Genomic DNA, 16840 nt, shown 5'->3' on the forward strand with positions numbered 1-16840 from the left:
CTATGCGGACCTTTGTTGTCAGTGTGATGTCTCTGCTCTTAACTATTTTATCGAGATTTGTCATTGCTCTTCTCCCAAGGATTAAGCATCTTCTGATTTCCTGACTGCAGTCAGCATCTGCAGTAATCTTTGCACCTAGGAATACAAAGTATTTCACTGCGTCTACATTCTCCCTCTATTTGCCAGTTATCAATCAAGCTGGTTGCCATAATCTTGGTTTTTCTGAGGTTTAGCTGCAAGCCACCTTTTGCACTTTCTTCTTTCACCTTCATCATAAGGCTCCTCAGTTCCTCTTCGCTTTCAGCCATCAAAGTGGTATCATCTGCATATCTGAGATTGTTAATGTTTCTTCCAGCGATTTTAACTCCAGCCTTCGATTCATCAAGCCCAGCATGTCGCATGATGTGTTCTGCGTACAAGTGGAATAGGTAGGGTGAGAGTATACAGCCCTGTCGTACTCCTTTCCCAATCTTAAACCAGTCCGTTGTTCCGTGGTCTGTTCTTACAGATTCCTCAGGAGGCAGACAAGATGACTTGGCATCCCCATACCGCTAAGAACTTGCCACAATTTGTTATGGTCCGCACAGTCAAAGGCTTTAGAATAGTCAATAAAACAGAAATAGATGTTTTTCTACAACTCCCTGGCTTTTTCCATTATCCAGCGGATATTGGCAATTTGGTCCCTAGTTCCTCTGCCTTTTCTAAACCCAGCTTGTACATCTGGCAATTCTCGCTCCATGAATTGCTGAAGTCTACCTTGCAGGATCTTGAGCATTTGCTTACTGGCATGTGAAATGAGTGCCACTGTTCGATAGTTTGAACATTCTTTAGTGTTTCCCTTTTTTGGTATGGGGATATAAGTTGATTTTTTCCAATCGGATGGCCATTCTTGTGTTTTCCAAATTTGCTGGCATATAGCATGCATTACCTTGACAGCATCATCTTGCAAGATTTTGAACAGTTCAGCTGGGATGCCGTCATTTCCTGCTGCCTTGTTATTAGCAATGCTTCTTAAGGCCCATTCAACCTCACTCTTCAGGATATCTGGCCCTAGCTCACTGACCACACCGTCAAAGCTATCCCTGATATTGTTATCCTTCCTATACAGGTCTTCTGAATATTCTTGCCACCTTTTCTTGATCTCTTCTTCTTCTGTTCGGTCCTTGCCATCTTTGTTTTTGATCATACCCATTCTGGCCTGGAATTTACCTCCAATGTTTCTAATTTTCTGGAAGAGGTCTCTTGTCCTTCCTATTCTATTGTCTTCTTCCACTTCCGTGCATTGCTTGTTTAAAAATAATTCCTTATCTCTTCTGGCTAACCTCTGGAATTTAGCATTTAATTGGGCATATCTCCTGCTATCGCTGTTGCCTTTTGCTTTCCTTCTTTCTTGGGCTACTTCTAGTGCCATTTTGCCTTCTTGGTTTTCTCTTTCTTTGGGATGTATTTTGTGGCCGCCTCCTGAACAATGTTGCGAACTTCTGTCCATAGTTCTTCCGGGACCCTATCCACTAAGTCCAGTCCCTTAAATCGATTCTTCACCTCCACTGCATATTCCTTAGGAATATTAGTGAGCTCATATCTAGCTGATCTGTGGGTCTTTCCTAATCTCTTGAGTCTGATCCTAAATTGTGCAAGAAGAAGTTCGTGATCTGAACTACAGTCAGCTCCAGGTCTTGTTTTTACCGACTGTATAGATGTCCGCCACCTTTGGCTGCAAAGGATGTAGTCAATCTGATTTTGGTGTTGTCCATCTGGAGAAGTCCATGTATAAAGCCGTCTCTTAGGTTGTTGGAAGAGAGTGTTTGTTATGCAGAGTGAATTGTCTTGGCAAAATTTTATTAGCCTATGTCCTGCTTCGTTTTGTTCTCCCAGGCCATTCTTGCCTGTAATTCCAGGTGTCATTTGACTGCCCACCTTAGCATTCCAGTCTCCTGTGATGAAAATAACATCTCTTTTAGGCGTGTTGTCCAGTAGGTGCTGCAGATCCTCATAGAACTGCTCTACTTCAGCTTCTTCAGCATCTGTGGTTGGGGCGTATATTTGGATCACTGTGATGTTAGATGGCTTGCCCTGAATTCGGATTGAGATCATTCTATCGTTTTTTGGATTGTATCCAAGCACTGCTTTAGCCACTTTACTATTACTTATGAAGGCTACTCCATTTCTTCTGTGGCCCTCTTGTCCACAGTAGTAGATCTGGTGGTCATCTGATGTGAAGTGGCCCATTCCAGTCCATTTCAGTTCACTGACGCCCAAAATGTCTATCTTGAATCTTGACATCTCACCAATAACCACATCCAATTTGCCCTGGCTCATAGATCTTACGTTCCAGGTTCCAATGGCCTGTTGAGCCTTAGAACATCGGATTTGCCGTTCACCACCAGCTCCGTCGACTGCTAGCCATCTTTTCGGCTTTGAGCTAGCTGCGTCATCATGTCTGGGGCTAGTTGAACTCATCCCCTGTTCCTCCCCAGTAGCATTTTGACCATCTTCTGACCTGGGGCTCTCATCTTCGGATGGTATGCTGACATATCTCTGGTTGTACTGATCCATTTAGTTTTCATGGCAAGATTACTGGGGTGGGTTGCCATTACCTTCCCCAGGGATCGCATTTAGTCTGACCTCTCTGTCATGACCTTCCCGTCTTGGGTGGCCCCTCAAGCTCCAGCACCACGACAAGGTAACAATCCTTTGCTGATCCTTTGTACCTTACATAATTTTAAAAAACAAATTAATTTACCTAACATTCCTTATGGCCTTTTTGAGATTTCAGATGACATTACACAAGTATGAAGAATGTACAAAAACACACAACAAATAGGAAAAAAAGGAGACACAAATGTTTCTATATTGGTATTTCTCTGTTAATTTTTGTTTACATTTTCAGTTAAATATTTGTACCCAAAAGAAATAACTACTCACTGTGAACAAGGAAGCAAAAATCCTTCCACATCAGCAATAAAGTGAGTTCTGTGAAACCCTCGGCATCGTATTCTACCACTCCACTATTAAAAAAAAAGGTTAATAATGAGAAATATAATTAGAACTACAAAACAAAATTAGGCAGAAGGTTCACCCCTCCCTATTTGCATGTAGTGATTCATGAACAGGGCAGAAGGCATTGCCTTCCCTCTCAAGTCAAGCACGAACAATATTGACTAATTACTCTTCTCACTGTGGCCACCATCATCTACTATGTGCAGATACCACCAGCTTCTTGTTCCACTAGTTCTTATATAGACTCCACTGTACCTGAAGAGCTTTCCTTCTGGCAGATTCAGCTTTTTAAGCAGCAAACGTGATTAGAATTTACTACTTATATTTTGCCCTCCTATTAATATGTACTGAAAAAAGCTAAAACAAAGGCAAAAATATGTTCAAATGCGTGTGCGCGTACACACACACACATTTTTAAAGGCAGAATTAAAAAGAAAAACATAAAAATTGCAGCTAGAGTAATTAGAAATAACAGCAGAATTAAAACTGCAATTTCGCAGAATCAGGCCTGTAATTACGGTAGGTTCTGGAGGAAATAGACTATCTAGACCCTTTTCAATGCAGGTTCAGGCTTCTGCATGGCACTGAACCACACTGATCACACTTGTAGGTGACCTCTGGCAGGACTGAGATGGAGGAATGTTAGTGAAAGTTAGTTAGCTAGTTAGGTACCATCAAAGTAGGTCCAATCCATGGTAACAAATGTCTGCCATCTTAACCTATATTCCCATCTTGTTGATCCTGTCCATCCATGTTATCCATTATCTTCCCATTCTTCTATTTCTCTCAGCATAGTTTTTCTAATTTATCCACTCAGCTCACATGCCCAAAGTATGTGAATTTCTGCTTGCTGATTATTGCCTCAAGGGAGTTGCCAGTCTTTATTCCATCTAAGAGACTGACCAGTTCTTCTAGCAGTCCATGGTTCTCTTAGTAACCATCTCCCAAACTATAATTCAAAGGTATTTAAGTTCCTTCTCCTGCTTTTTCTTAATGTTCAGCTTTCACAGCTGTACATTAACACCGGAAAATCATTGCTTTAACTATTCTGATCTTTGTTCTCATAGAAATAGCCTTTTCCTTCATGATCTTGTCAAAGTTTGGCACTGCTTTCTTCCCTAGGATTAATCTCCTCTTGCCTTCTCCAACACACTGTCCATCTTTATCTATTCTTGAATCCGAACCCCAAAATTATCTACCACCTTCATGTTTTCACCATCAAATGTGATTTCACTAATCATACTGTTGACACTTCCTTTGTCTTCTTAATATTTAACATAAACCCAGTCTTCACTATTTTTACTTTCAACTAACAAAGGATGCCATCTGTATTGTTCATGTTTTTGTTGTTGTTATTGATTTCCCCTTCTTTTGGCTCTTGTTCTCACCAACTCTTCAGAGCTGATCTTGAGAAAGAAGAAATGCTAAAATTCTTTCCTCCTACAGTTAGGTATACTCTATCTATAATGTAAATACTACAATAATATAGGGCTGCCACCCCTAAATATGCATATTTGGGAAAACTCCAAGTGGCAAAAAATATTTTTAGTAAATATGAGTAGGAATAGACAGAAAGCTAATGTTTATGGTTGTATTCCATTTTAAAGTGATACATATATACGTACGTTCCAAAATGACTAAGAAATGCTGCAATATATTCCCTTCTCTTATGGTAACCCTGGATAACATACTGAACCTATAAAAGAAAAGAAGAAATCAGTGCAATTATGATAAAGCTAAATTACAATAGAGAGTATTAATTTGGGAGAGTTTATGCTTTACTAATAACATAGCTTTTGGGTATTTTTATGGTATTATTTATGGTATGTTTGGCAGTAAAAGCCTGGAAAATATTTTTACATGTATCAGCAACACATATACATATTTTACAGTTTAAGGATTAACATACTGATTAAACTTTATAATGACATTAGATTCTGCTATTTTACATCATGGTTAATATACTCTCCATCTGGAACTTCATATAGTATAAAATATATTTAATAAGTATTTTGAAGAAGCCCTTGGCTTCTAAGTCATTTTCCTCTATATCAAGATGCAATTTTATGTATTTCACAGTTCTGAAATTTCCTGGGCCAACACTTAAGTGTTGCAGTTAGAACATGTCTATTATGTGCTATCAGTACATCACTTCTACAAAATATTCTTATTTATTTATCAAACATTATATAGCCACCTATCTACTAATCGGAACTCTGGACAGTGAACAAGAATCAAAACCACAAAATAAATTGAATAAATAATAACATCAACAAAAAACAAAAAACAAAAAACCAGAACAGTGTTGAGGCCACAATAAAACTTGCATGGCAAAGTTCTAGCAGCACTGAAGGCAAGTGTCTTTGCCAGCCAGTATAGTAGATCAAGGTGCCACATATAACTGTTCATTAATATATAAGAATAGTACTTTTCTATAGCTTTTCACTGATTGAAATAAAGTATAGATGCTATTGATATTGCCAGTGTTATTGTTGGTTTAACTTGTCTGGCAAACATTTCTAAAAGATTATTTGAAATATCCATGATACATTAGTGCTAAGAGGTATGTTACATCCTCTCAAAATAATTCTATTTATAAAATTAGATGTTTTTCAGTTTATGTCCAAATGATCATTCTGAAAGCTTATATGGAATGTAAAATGTTATTCTAGGAGTAGAAAAAGCTAGCTTTTATAGTTTAAAAACAGATCTGTGTACTTGCAAATTAAAAAGCCAACTTCAATAGAGAGCCACAGCAAAAAACAATTCTAAAGATAGACTCCAGTGTAATTATAGAAATGAATATGAAAATGCATTTCATAAACTCATAATTTATAAGGTTCCTTTAAGAAAGAGCAATTTAAACTGGAACAAAGGACATTTCTAGACTATTTCATAATCAGATTGATGAAAACTCTGACCCCAGTTATAAGGCTGAAATCCAGAAGGCTGTGCATGGCCTTTTCAACTACTCTCGGGTCCCCCCAAAGTGATCTTCCATTAGGCAATTTCATCTTTGCTTTTGAAATTTCTGGCAGAAATAACCTTAGATCAGAGGGTTTACCAATTTATCATTAATAATTGGCTTTTTTCCCCCTAGATTGGGGCCCTTGTGTTGGAACATCTTAATAAAAAAAGTATGTCTATCCTGGGTATTACCTTGTTGGTTAACAGTTGGCATACTTGGGGAACATAATCAATAAGGCAGCCTCCACCTGGAAAAGCAGGAATGTGAAGGGCAGAAGATCCACCAAGAGCACTAGAAAAATAAGTCCATTAGGTAACATCAGATACAGCTTTGTGATTCTCTCAAATGCATACATTTTCCATGTGAGACATAACATATCTTTATATTCAGATATATAATAAATACATAAAAGAATGCAGCATTATATATATATATATATATATATATTCCATTATATCTATGCAAAAATGTAAGATTAGACTACTGTTTAAATGTTTGGGTTAGAAACAGAAATTAGGCTCACATCTATGTTTAGTGATGAAGAAAAAGCCACTGAATTCAAGGGGACATACCACACAGTAAAAATCCATAACTTGCCATGTACTTGCAGCGAGCACAAACACATTTATTGACCCTTTCTCTTTTGTAAACAGAAGGAGATAACCGTCTCAAAGATTTCTTTACCACTTTTTTACCCCAGCTTGTATGAAGTATGGGGGTTTGGGTGCTCTCTGAGCTTGCTCTTTGCCTGCAGACATTTCATTATCCAGCTAGGAACATCATAATTGTGACCCCATAAGAACAGCCCAGTTCAACTCTGAGCTACAGATATTCTCTTCTATACTAAGTATGCTGGACTAAATAGATCTATCTCCAGCAAGGCAGGAGTGTGGTTATATTTAGAGGGCAGTAAGAAGCACTGAACTCAATGAGCCTAGTAAGCAAGCATACTGTAGATTTATACTTGCTGAGCCCAGATTACTAGGCTCAGAGTGTAAGAGAAGACTTCGCCTATGTAGATGCAGAGGACAATTCAATTTATTTTACAAGCAGGTGCCTTTACAGAAATTAATGTTAACCAGGTTTTTTTTTTGTCCTGGCTTTAATCTTTTTTGGGAGTACTTTGATTAACAGCCTTAAAGTCATGGCCAGAGTTCTTTATCAACAAAACTACCTAATGTAGTTTCAATGGATATACAACTAAAGCCAGTTTGGTATCGCGGTTTAAGGTGCTGGCTAGAAACCAGGAGACTGTGAGTTCTAGTCCCGCCTGAGGCATTAAAGCCGGCTGGGTGACCTTAGGACAGTTGCTCTCTCTCAGCCCAACCCACTCACAGGGTTGTTGTTGTGAGGAAAATAGAGGCAGGAGTATTAGGTATGTTCACCACCTTGTGTTATATAAAAAAAGGCAGGATAAAAAAATTAATAATAATGACAACTATACCATATGTGATATTAGGCACGCAAACCACATATTCTTCCACTGACAAATTTCTCAGCCACCAAGAGTCACTGAGAGCCAGGCAGCATAGAAGTTATAGTTATAGTTATATATATATATATAATTATTTCTTGATGTCCAATATTCTTTTTCTAATTGCTCATATTAAATGGTTTCTTTTCATTAAATCATTCTAAACCAAGCTATCATACAAAATAAGAATAACTTTATTGATTAGTCAAGTGACCATATCAAAAATTTGGGCATCAGCCACTATAAGGTATAAAATATGATACCATAAAACAGCTAAAATACAGTAAGATAAGATAAAATATACTATGGTAAGATAAAATTCGATAAAAAACAGTAGGGTAGAACAGATAAAATTGTAAGATAAAAATGCAAGATATAATAAAACGAGATCATACAAAATAGATTTTTTTTATTTTTGTTGTTAGACTAGATTTGTGGCACATTGCCAACCTAAGCACTCAAAGTAAAAGACCAAATATGGTAAGTGGAGACAGCTGGACTTTTCTCACTATAAAAATAAATAATCTGAACCTCATTTTTTTCAATCAAATATGCTAATTGAATAAATTATGAAGAAAATATCTATGTCTTTCAAAATAACATCTGAGCATATTTTGCTCATTCGTCACAAAGTTCTCACACTGGCTATATTTTAATCTTGCAAATGGTTACAATGCAACTTAGATAAGATTTTCTGGACTTCTGGGGAAGAAAGGGCGAACTGAAGATGGCCCCTCTAAAAATGGAGCCAACGACTACAGCAGAATGAAGAGCCAGTGAGCAATCCAGCTCTTCATAATTCTTCTCCAGACAAGGCTTGAGATCACCCACAAGCGCTCCAGGCAGCTGCTACTCGCAAGGAGGCTGCAAGACAGCAGTCTCTGGCAGGTTTAGAGCTCTAGGAGATGAGGCAATAACCATCTTTGCTCAAACCATGGTTGGCACCTTTATGGACACTGGGTTTGCATACTTCCTTTTCTAATCAACAAGATATAAGTAATTTTTGACAGTTCTTGGAGTTCAACATGAGAACATGCTTTTAAATAAAACATGTAACATTTAAACAAAACATTAACAATATAAATTCCCACTTCTGATTGTTCAATATCTTTCAAAATCTAAAGCAGAAGCATTTCCAAGAAAGGAAATAAAATAGTGCAAAATTCCCATGTGCCCAAATTTGAGGTCTGAGGCCCAATTTGCACCTAGAAACAAAATCTATATAATACTATATAATACAGTAATTCAGGATTATAGCATTCTAATAACTTGACTGTCACACAGTAGATTCAGTCCAATGGAAAAAAACATTCTCACAGATATCACTCTCCCCAAAAGACCCTTAGAATTTCTATACAGTAGAAAAAATATTTTTCTGAGACACTTCATATAAACTGTAAAGCAGGGATTGATTGCATTGACCCTTCAAATAATTGCTGAAATACACTGTTTTATGCTTTCATTGTTTTCATTATAGATTTTTAATTCTATGTTGTATTTTTTGTGATTCTGTTATGTGATCTGTCTTCAAATAAAATACCCACTAGATGGCTTACAAAAGTCTACTGGTGTAATAAAAAGGTTTAGTAAATCAACATCAAATCAGTAATTTCAAATGATTCCCAGTTGCAAATTTTAGTTAAATGTTATTAAAAATTCCATCACATTAGTGAACTCATCATTCACAGAAAATAGTGTTTTTAAGAAATCAGCGAAAATTATGAAAAGTTTCATTAAAAAATATACTTTGAATTTTCAGAAAAAATTAGTGTCTCCTAAAAACTTTTAGAAAAATTTAGCTGGGATCCTAAAAAAAGTCTGTCAGCACCATAATAATGGGATGGGGTATCATCAATATACTGATGATACTCAATTATACATCTCCATCCTGGATGAAGTAAGTGATGCCGTGACCACCCTCTCCAGATGCCTGGGGGCTGTGGGGGCCTGGATGGGGAACAACAGGCTTCGATTGAACTCTGGTAAGATGGAGTGGCTGTGGCTTAATGGCTCCTCGGGATCTGGGAAATTGTCATCTTTCATTCTGGATGGGGTCGCACTGTCCCAGACAGACCCGGTCCTCTTGGGGCTCCTCTTGGACTTGAAACTCCTGCTCAAAGAGCAGGTGGCAGTCATGCAAGCGAGGAAGCAGCGTCAGCAATGCCCAGTAGCCTTTGCCTTGCTTCCAGTCGTAAATTACAATCTTCTCAGCAGCGTGGGCAAGCTTTGACATTCCAGTGCCGCCATTTGCCTTCAGTCCTTCGCACCCATGCCTTGTATGCTCCGTTGTGTCCAGGAGTTTCACACCTATCATGTTAAGAGTCTGGGTGTCAGCCTAGTCCAGGGCTTCCAGCCAAGTCCAGCATAGTTCCAAGTTTCAAGCCTTACTTCCAGCCTTCAACCTAGAGGATCCAGACTAGTCTGGGGCTTCCAGCCGAGTCCAGCCTAGTTCCAAGTTTCCAGCCTTACTCCAAGTCTCCAGTCCAGAGAATCCAGCCTAGTCTGGGGCTTCCAGCCGAGTCCAGCCTTGCTCCAGTTTCAAGCCTTGTCTTCAAGTCTTCAGCTCAGAGTACCCAGCCTAGTCCAGAACCTCCAGCTGAGTCTAAACTCGTTCTGAGTTCGAGTCCTTCTCCAAGTCTCCAGTTCATCCCTGTCTGTTGTTTGTAGTCCTGTTCCAGGTCCAGTGAGTCAGAGATTCAGCATCAGTGCTGTTCCACTACCGTTCCAGTTCAAGAACTATTGCTTCCAGTTGGCCCAGTTGGGCTTGCTTAACCAAGTCTAGTATATCAAGGACTTCATTATTATAAATAGTTATTTAATAAAGATTATTCTTTGAGAACCTGTCTGGTGCTTAGTCTGAACAGGACACTAAGGATCAAGGATAATACCTGGAATCATCCCATCTGTCCTCTGGACTGCTGCTTGTAGCCCGAAGATCGCAAACAGCATTGGCATTTGACTTGTAAGAGCCAGCTGGGAGGTGGGGATTTCATCACTTTCCAAGCTGTGCTGTAGCCTTAAAGGGACACTAAGACTGGCCACCCCATTTCTAAATCACCAATTTGTACTTTTTTAAAAGTATATGTACCCCAAGAGAGGCTTTCTACAGTGAGGAGAAGCTGGTTCTCTTGGCACTTAATGTTATTTTTGGGATTATTTTTTTTTTAAAAATCTTTTAAGTTTTGGATTTCATTTTCCTTCCAAAGGAAATTCCAAAGATTGAGAGTAAACAATTGTCTTCCTCTTATTATTTTTGTATTAAATTTGAAGATATTAGCATTTTCCTACATGTTGAATCAGCTGATCTGAACCTTCAGCTTTCTGTTTTCACTTTCCCTTGAGAACTGTCTGCTATCTCACTCTCTCTTTATGTAAACACACTTTGGAACTCTTCCATATCTTTGACTTTTGCTGTTTAAGCTCCTAGGGGGCGCCTTAATCTACTGCGTGAGACATGGAGGATTTCAAACAGATTCTTTCTGACTTTCACCAAGATTCTTAACAGATTTCTTCTGACTTCTATCAAGCTTTTATGCAAGATATCCAGGACATTGTGGAAAATATGAAATGTGCCATCAGGTTGGGGATGATGAAATTGAGGAATTTAAGAGCAATAGAAAGGTTTTTTTTACGACTGAGATTGGGATTTGTATTTAGTTGCTGGATGAAGACTGGGTAAAGGAGTTGGAGAAATCTAAGGGAGAGAGTCATAAGCCATAAGTAAAATCAATCTCCTGGTGGAATGCCATGAAAAGAACCTGGAATCTTTGAGGGTGGCAGTTGGGCTATTCGATTCTTTCAAGAGGAAAGCTCTGTAAACATTGTGGGGATATGTAACTGCTTTGGTTTATTTTGAAGTGGGATAAGGATTGAAGAACGTTCACCTGGTTTGCTTTAAGGATTTGATGCTATTTGCCTTTAAAGATTTGGATTTACTGTTTTGAATTGGCTCTGTTTTTTGGGTTTATTAAGATTGGATTATTAAAATTGTTGTACTATTAAGTATAATAGCAGACAACTTATGTGCTTTTTAATTTGATTCTTATTATAGTAGACAGAAATGTATAGAATAGTGGTAGGAAGGGAATAATTAAATATGTTTTATCTTTTGGAGGGGAGGAAGATGTTTAGGAGGTTTATATGAACTTTTTTTCCCTTTATTTTAATATAAGGGGGAGGAGTAACTGTACTTCGTGATTTTTATTATGTGCTGAAGTGGAACGACTTATAGAAATAATGTGGTGTTTTGGTTTAATACAGAATAAGAGATTGATTGTGGAAATTTTTGTATATGCTTGTTAAAAGTCGGAAGCCACATCTTTTTGTAAATTTGAAAATTTTTTCTCTTGTGTTTCCGCACTTTTTGTTTTTTTCTTTCTTTGTAGGTTTTTTTTGGTAGTTTTTATTCTTTTCTTGAAACCAAACAAAATTTACTATAAAAATAATTATAAATCAATTAATATGATTAAAAACTGCAATCCTAATTAAACTATGTGAAAGATTAGAACAATAACCTAATTTCACTACAGTTGTCAAAAAAGCAAAACAAAAATTCTATCCGGAGAAAAATTAAAAGAAAGAGAGTTGCTTGTAACATGCACATTTTAGGATGGACTAGATAGCCTGGGGAACTATGGCAAATGTCTGGTTAAGTAAATAGGAAAGTTTTCTTTATAGGTAGTATCTTAGGTCTAACCAAAAGGGCAACTGTAGTTTGAAGTTAAATATTTCTTACAAGCTTGGAAGGAGAGGTAGGAAATACAGTTCTTTGATTTTGGTTAATTCTCTAAAACTCAATAATCTCATAAAGGCACTTTAATAAACTTTATTAATAAAAGTTAAATAAAACTATTATCTTGATTAATTTTATTACATGCATGTCCACATGTCTCTTCTTTCTCACTTTTTTTCACTATCACTAATTTGTCTCTCATAATTTGAGTATCTATAAAATATATTCAGGCCATTTTGTTTTGTTACAGAAAAAAAATATCATTTTCCTTTCCTTTTCTCTCCTTTCCTTTCCATCTCTTTTGTTGGAGGATGGGTATTTACTGTTTTAATATATTATGCAGAATGTGAGGAATACATTGAAACTAGATGGATAAAAAAATGCAAGACTGGGGATGAGATCAAGAATTCTGGAACTCACCATTAGTACTTCATTAAAATTTTTAAGACAGATTTCATTCAGCAAAGAAAAAGAGCATGACTGTGAATTATGGACATATTAAGAAAAGGAATTAAGCCAAAAACATTTCCTTTACCTTTACATAGCATTTTATGCCTCCAAACCATCCTTCCTTCCGCCACACTGATATACCACTTCATACATTATATTTGTTCTTTAAATCTCTCACCTCACTCTTTTTGAGGTTCTTAGCAGCTCCACCCAACCATGACATTACAGCCTTCCACTTCCTCTTGATCTATTCACTCTTCCTTCATATATTGATTTTGCAATTCAGTCCTCATTCATTCTCTCTCTATGTCCAAGCCACTTCAAAGTACTTCTTTCATGCTGGTCATTCACTCTTGTATACAAAGTACATTCATTCAGCACCCTTTAATCCTTGACCCATCTCTTTTTGTTTTATCACAAACATTACTTATGCCATTGCCACTGCACTGAACTTCCTTGTTTTGCAGCAAAAATAGCAGAGAGTAAGATTATAAATCATGGATGAATGAATGATTTCTTATCATTACAGATAGATTATTCATTATATATGTTGTAACGGCATATTCAGGTGAGCACACAGACAAACAATATGTTACAATGAAAAAGTGCATTCTTTCAATATAAAATTTCACTCAGCCACAAGGTTAATTAAGACAACCTTGGACCAACCATTCAGTCTCAACTTGGCCTTCTATGCATGTAGTTATGAGTATAAATTGGAAGAAAAAAGCAAGGAGAAATGATTTTTTATTTTGGCTAAGGAGCTTAAAACCATCTAGTTAAATTTGAAGGTGGCCACATATATGCATGTAGCATACACAGAGAGTAACTGCATTCTTAGCCACCTTCAGAAAAAATTCTACTTTCTTTCCTTTTCAAACACTATATAGGCTTTCTAGGGACAGAAAAAGAGTTGCCAAGAATGCATTTGTTTCTTTATGATCTTTCCCACAGTGCCATTTCCAAGACAGAACACAGAATGCCACCCCTCCTAAGCAATAAATGCCATGCAATTTTTAATTATTTCTCAAGTGCCTACAGTAACTAGGCGTTGTACATAACCAAAACAAACAGTCACAGGACCTATACTCAAGCTTGCAGTTTAAAAGCAAAAACAGGATAGCTGCAACCAATTATACTCACACAAGTACAATACAAATGTGAGCAGAGTATCAAAAAAAGGGGCACATGAAAGGTCAAATATATGCCTGAAATTAGCTATGCCCAAGTAGCAACTTGAGTTGTTAAGCTTGTTTGTATAACACTGTACACCTTTTGGATGATGTTATGACAGGCAGACAGATCTTGCAGAACTGTATAACTCTATCACATAGAGAGCAGGGGCTCTAGGAATGCTTTAGTTATACAAAATAGGCTGAAATCTTTACGTTCTGAAGGAAAATAATTAGATTTGAAGGGATAATACACAAATAGTACCTGGCTCATTTATGCAAAAAGAATAGTAATCTTGGAGAACCAGTACTTCACATGTAACTACAAGCTGAAAACACTTACTAGAAGCTATGAGTATCACTGGAAAAGCTAGTAGAATCAATTTAAAAGTCAATACAATATTTGCTACTCCTTTTCATAGACCCATAGAGTCCCCATACTAAAGACCATTTGGTGATATAAATTAACTAAACAGAAGATTTACAATGAAGTCATCACACTGCAAGAAGTTACATTGCAACTTGTAACCAAATGTGAATATGGTGAGATTAAAATTCCTTATGAAAAAAGCACTGCAGCTATCAATATTATATATATTTATAATACTTAGAATTATTGATTTAGGATTGATAGCAATCATCTTCAGTTGCAGGGATTAAACAACATTGTGGAAAAATGGCTGTGAAGGAAGCCCCCTAGATTTGTGAATGCAAGCCACGCTATAACAGAGTGAAAGAATTTCAGCAAGAAAGCATCCCAAACATACTGGGATTCATTATGTATTGACATAATAGCCATTAATATCAAGCCATCCTTTCTGGGATCAAGATAGCACTGGAGAATGACTCTACCCAGTGTTGTGAAATAGAGATGCTTCTGATGGCTCCTTGAACGAATGTCTTAAATAAGAAGTAGAATAATGGATTCTCCAGTCAGACAGATCTAGCTGAAGAGCATTTGCACCTGACTACTTAGCTTAATTTCATAGCACCAGAGATTGATGATATGGATAAATTCCTTTCCCACAGTTTTGAGAAGAGATATAATAGTTCTTAGTCTCAAAATATCAAAGCACACAGTTGAGACTTTCAGTACAGAAAAATCTTACTATTTAGGTTTATATGCAGCTCCAATCTTATCTGACTGTGGCAGTAATTGGGTTAAAAACTCTATAAAGATACCCTAGAAAAAATATAATGAATGTACACAATCAATTTATTTGTCAAATTTCTACCTCACCACAGTCTAAATAGACTGTCAGTGGCTGAGAGAGGTCACTTAAGAACAATTTTGTCAAGGACAATGGGGCTGCCAATGAAAAGATTTGTCTCAGGGTCTTCTAGATCTGACTGGATGTGCAAATTCCACTCGGAGAAGACAGACATGAAAATACCCAGGTCCCAAGCCATACAGGAGTTTTAAAGGTACCAACCTGCACTCTGAATTGTACTCAGAAGCCTATGGCAACCAATGCAGCTCTCATAATAGAGGTGTAACTGGGGCCATGGTATTCTTGACCAACTTTAGCTTCTGAATGGACTTCAAGGGCAGCCTTATAACAAATTGCAATAATCCAAACAAAAAGTAGCAAGGTCATGAGTGATTGTCAACAGAGCCTCCTGGTCCAGGAGTTCACACAAGATAAAGCAAGGCAAATGTCTTTCTGGCCAGTCTCTACTTGTTCTTCTAGAAGAAGCCATGAGTCTAAGAACTCCCCAGATAGCAGACTTACTCTACAAAGGAAAGCATGATCTAGAAATATATAGTCCTACAGAGATTCACTGGCTTTCAGACCAACATAGGGTGTTTTTTTTAATGCTTCCACATTACAAACACTTGATAAAGTTGAAGGATATCAATGACTCCAGCAAATGAGTTATCTACAAATTCAAGTTGAGATACATATCTGTCATGAGTACTGATGGTGAGCAGGAGGGGGCCTCTATCCAGGGGGGAAAACGCATGCGTAGTACTGAGGAGTTAAGCAGCCATTCAAAGAGACACAGATCAGAGACCCGCCTTGGCTTTGGGGTGTATCTGTCTGAGTTTTTCCCATGCTTCTTCAGTTTGTTAGGATTCTGTTTATGTAGCAATAATAAACACTAGAGACCTATTCCTCGTCTCAGCGTGATTCCTGACTGTTAGGACAATATCTAAGGCCTGAAGCCTGATGAATGTACCAATGAAGCATATTTGAAACAATTGACCAAAATTAAAGAAAGCAATTAGAAATATTTTCAGAACAATATTTAGAGAAATGATTTGTAAAGTGTTCTTAAAGGATAGAGTATCCTTATCCCAAACATATTAGATATAACTTATATCTATTTCATGTTTAGATAGCCATTGATCCCTTTAAAATAAAACAAAGGAAAAAGATAAAAGGAAAATAAAATTGATGGGGTGTTAAACCCACCTAGGAAATAACAAATCCTAGCTACTAAACATGTAGAAAGCATCATGATTTTAGTAGCTTTTGTGGCAGTTAGAAGATAATTTGCCACTCACTTCTTAGTACAGCTATGCTCCTGTACTAAACAGGAGATACTGTACGTAAGCCCTGACTCACAGTCTGGGCACCAAAAAGTTACTAAGTTATTTTGCATAGGCAAATAATCAAGTTTCATTAATACCATTGAGAACTACAAGGAGACTATGGCTGTTTTGCATAATTTGACTATCCATCCATACTTAACTATTTACTTCTATTCTTCTGAACAAAGCATTTGAGGCCAGCCTCTGTATCACTGAGAAATCCCTTTTGTGTGAAAATGGACACTGGGCTCTTACATCAGTGACTGAGTAAATACTTTTCATGTAAATCAATCCTAGGAGTATTCCCTAACGTGACTCAGTCAGACTGGAAAAGATTCTTGTCTAAAACACTGGCAAACTCCTGCCAAACAATGTAAATTATATTGTGCTAGTTGAGTTAATGATCTGGCTCACTTTAAATCGGCTTTTCATATTCTTATGTTTAGCCTATAAGAGAGAAAGGTCAAATGATAGTAGAAACAGGCAAAAAATTTCACCCTTGAGCCTA

At 37.1% G+C, this 16840-nt stretch overlaps 1 protein-coding gene across 1 annotated transcript in view; it reads right to left on the minus strand.

Annotated features, from left to right (window-relative positions):
• Positions 1 to 16840, minus strand: part of BABAM2 (BRISC and BRCA1 A complex member 2) — a 200740-nt gene that overhangs the window by 72085 nt on the left and 111815 nt on the right. The window contains exons 8-10 of the mRNA XM_063304618.1: positions 6160 to 6259; positions 4626 to 4696; positions 2926 to 3008 (exon numbers count right to left, since the gene is read on the minus strand). Coding sequence (XP_063160688.1) covers positions 2926 to 3008; positions 4626 to 4696; positions 6160 to 6259 — 254 coding nt within the window. The remainder of the gene's footprint in view (positions 1 to 2925; positions 3009 to 4625; positions 4697 to 6159; positions 6260 to 16840) is intronic.

The sequence above is a fragment of the Candoia aspera genome, chromosome 1 (genome assembly GCF_035149785.1).
Source record: "Candoia aspera isolate rCanAsp1 chromosome 1, rCanAsp1.hap2, whole genome shotgun sequence".
Lineage (NCBI taxonomy): Eukaryota > Metazoa > Chordata > Lepidosauria > Squamata > Boidae > Candoia > Candoia aspera.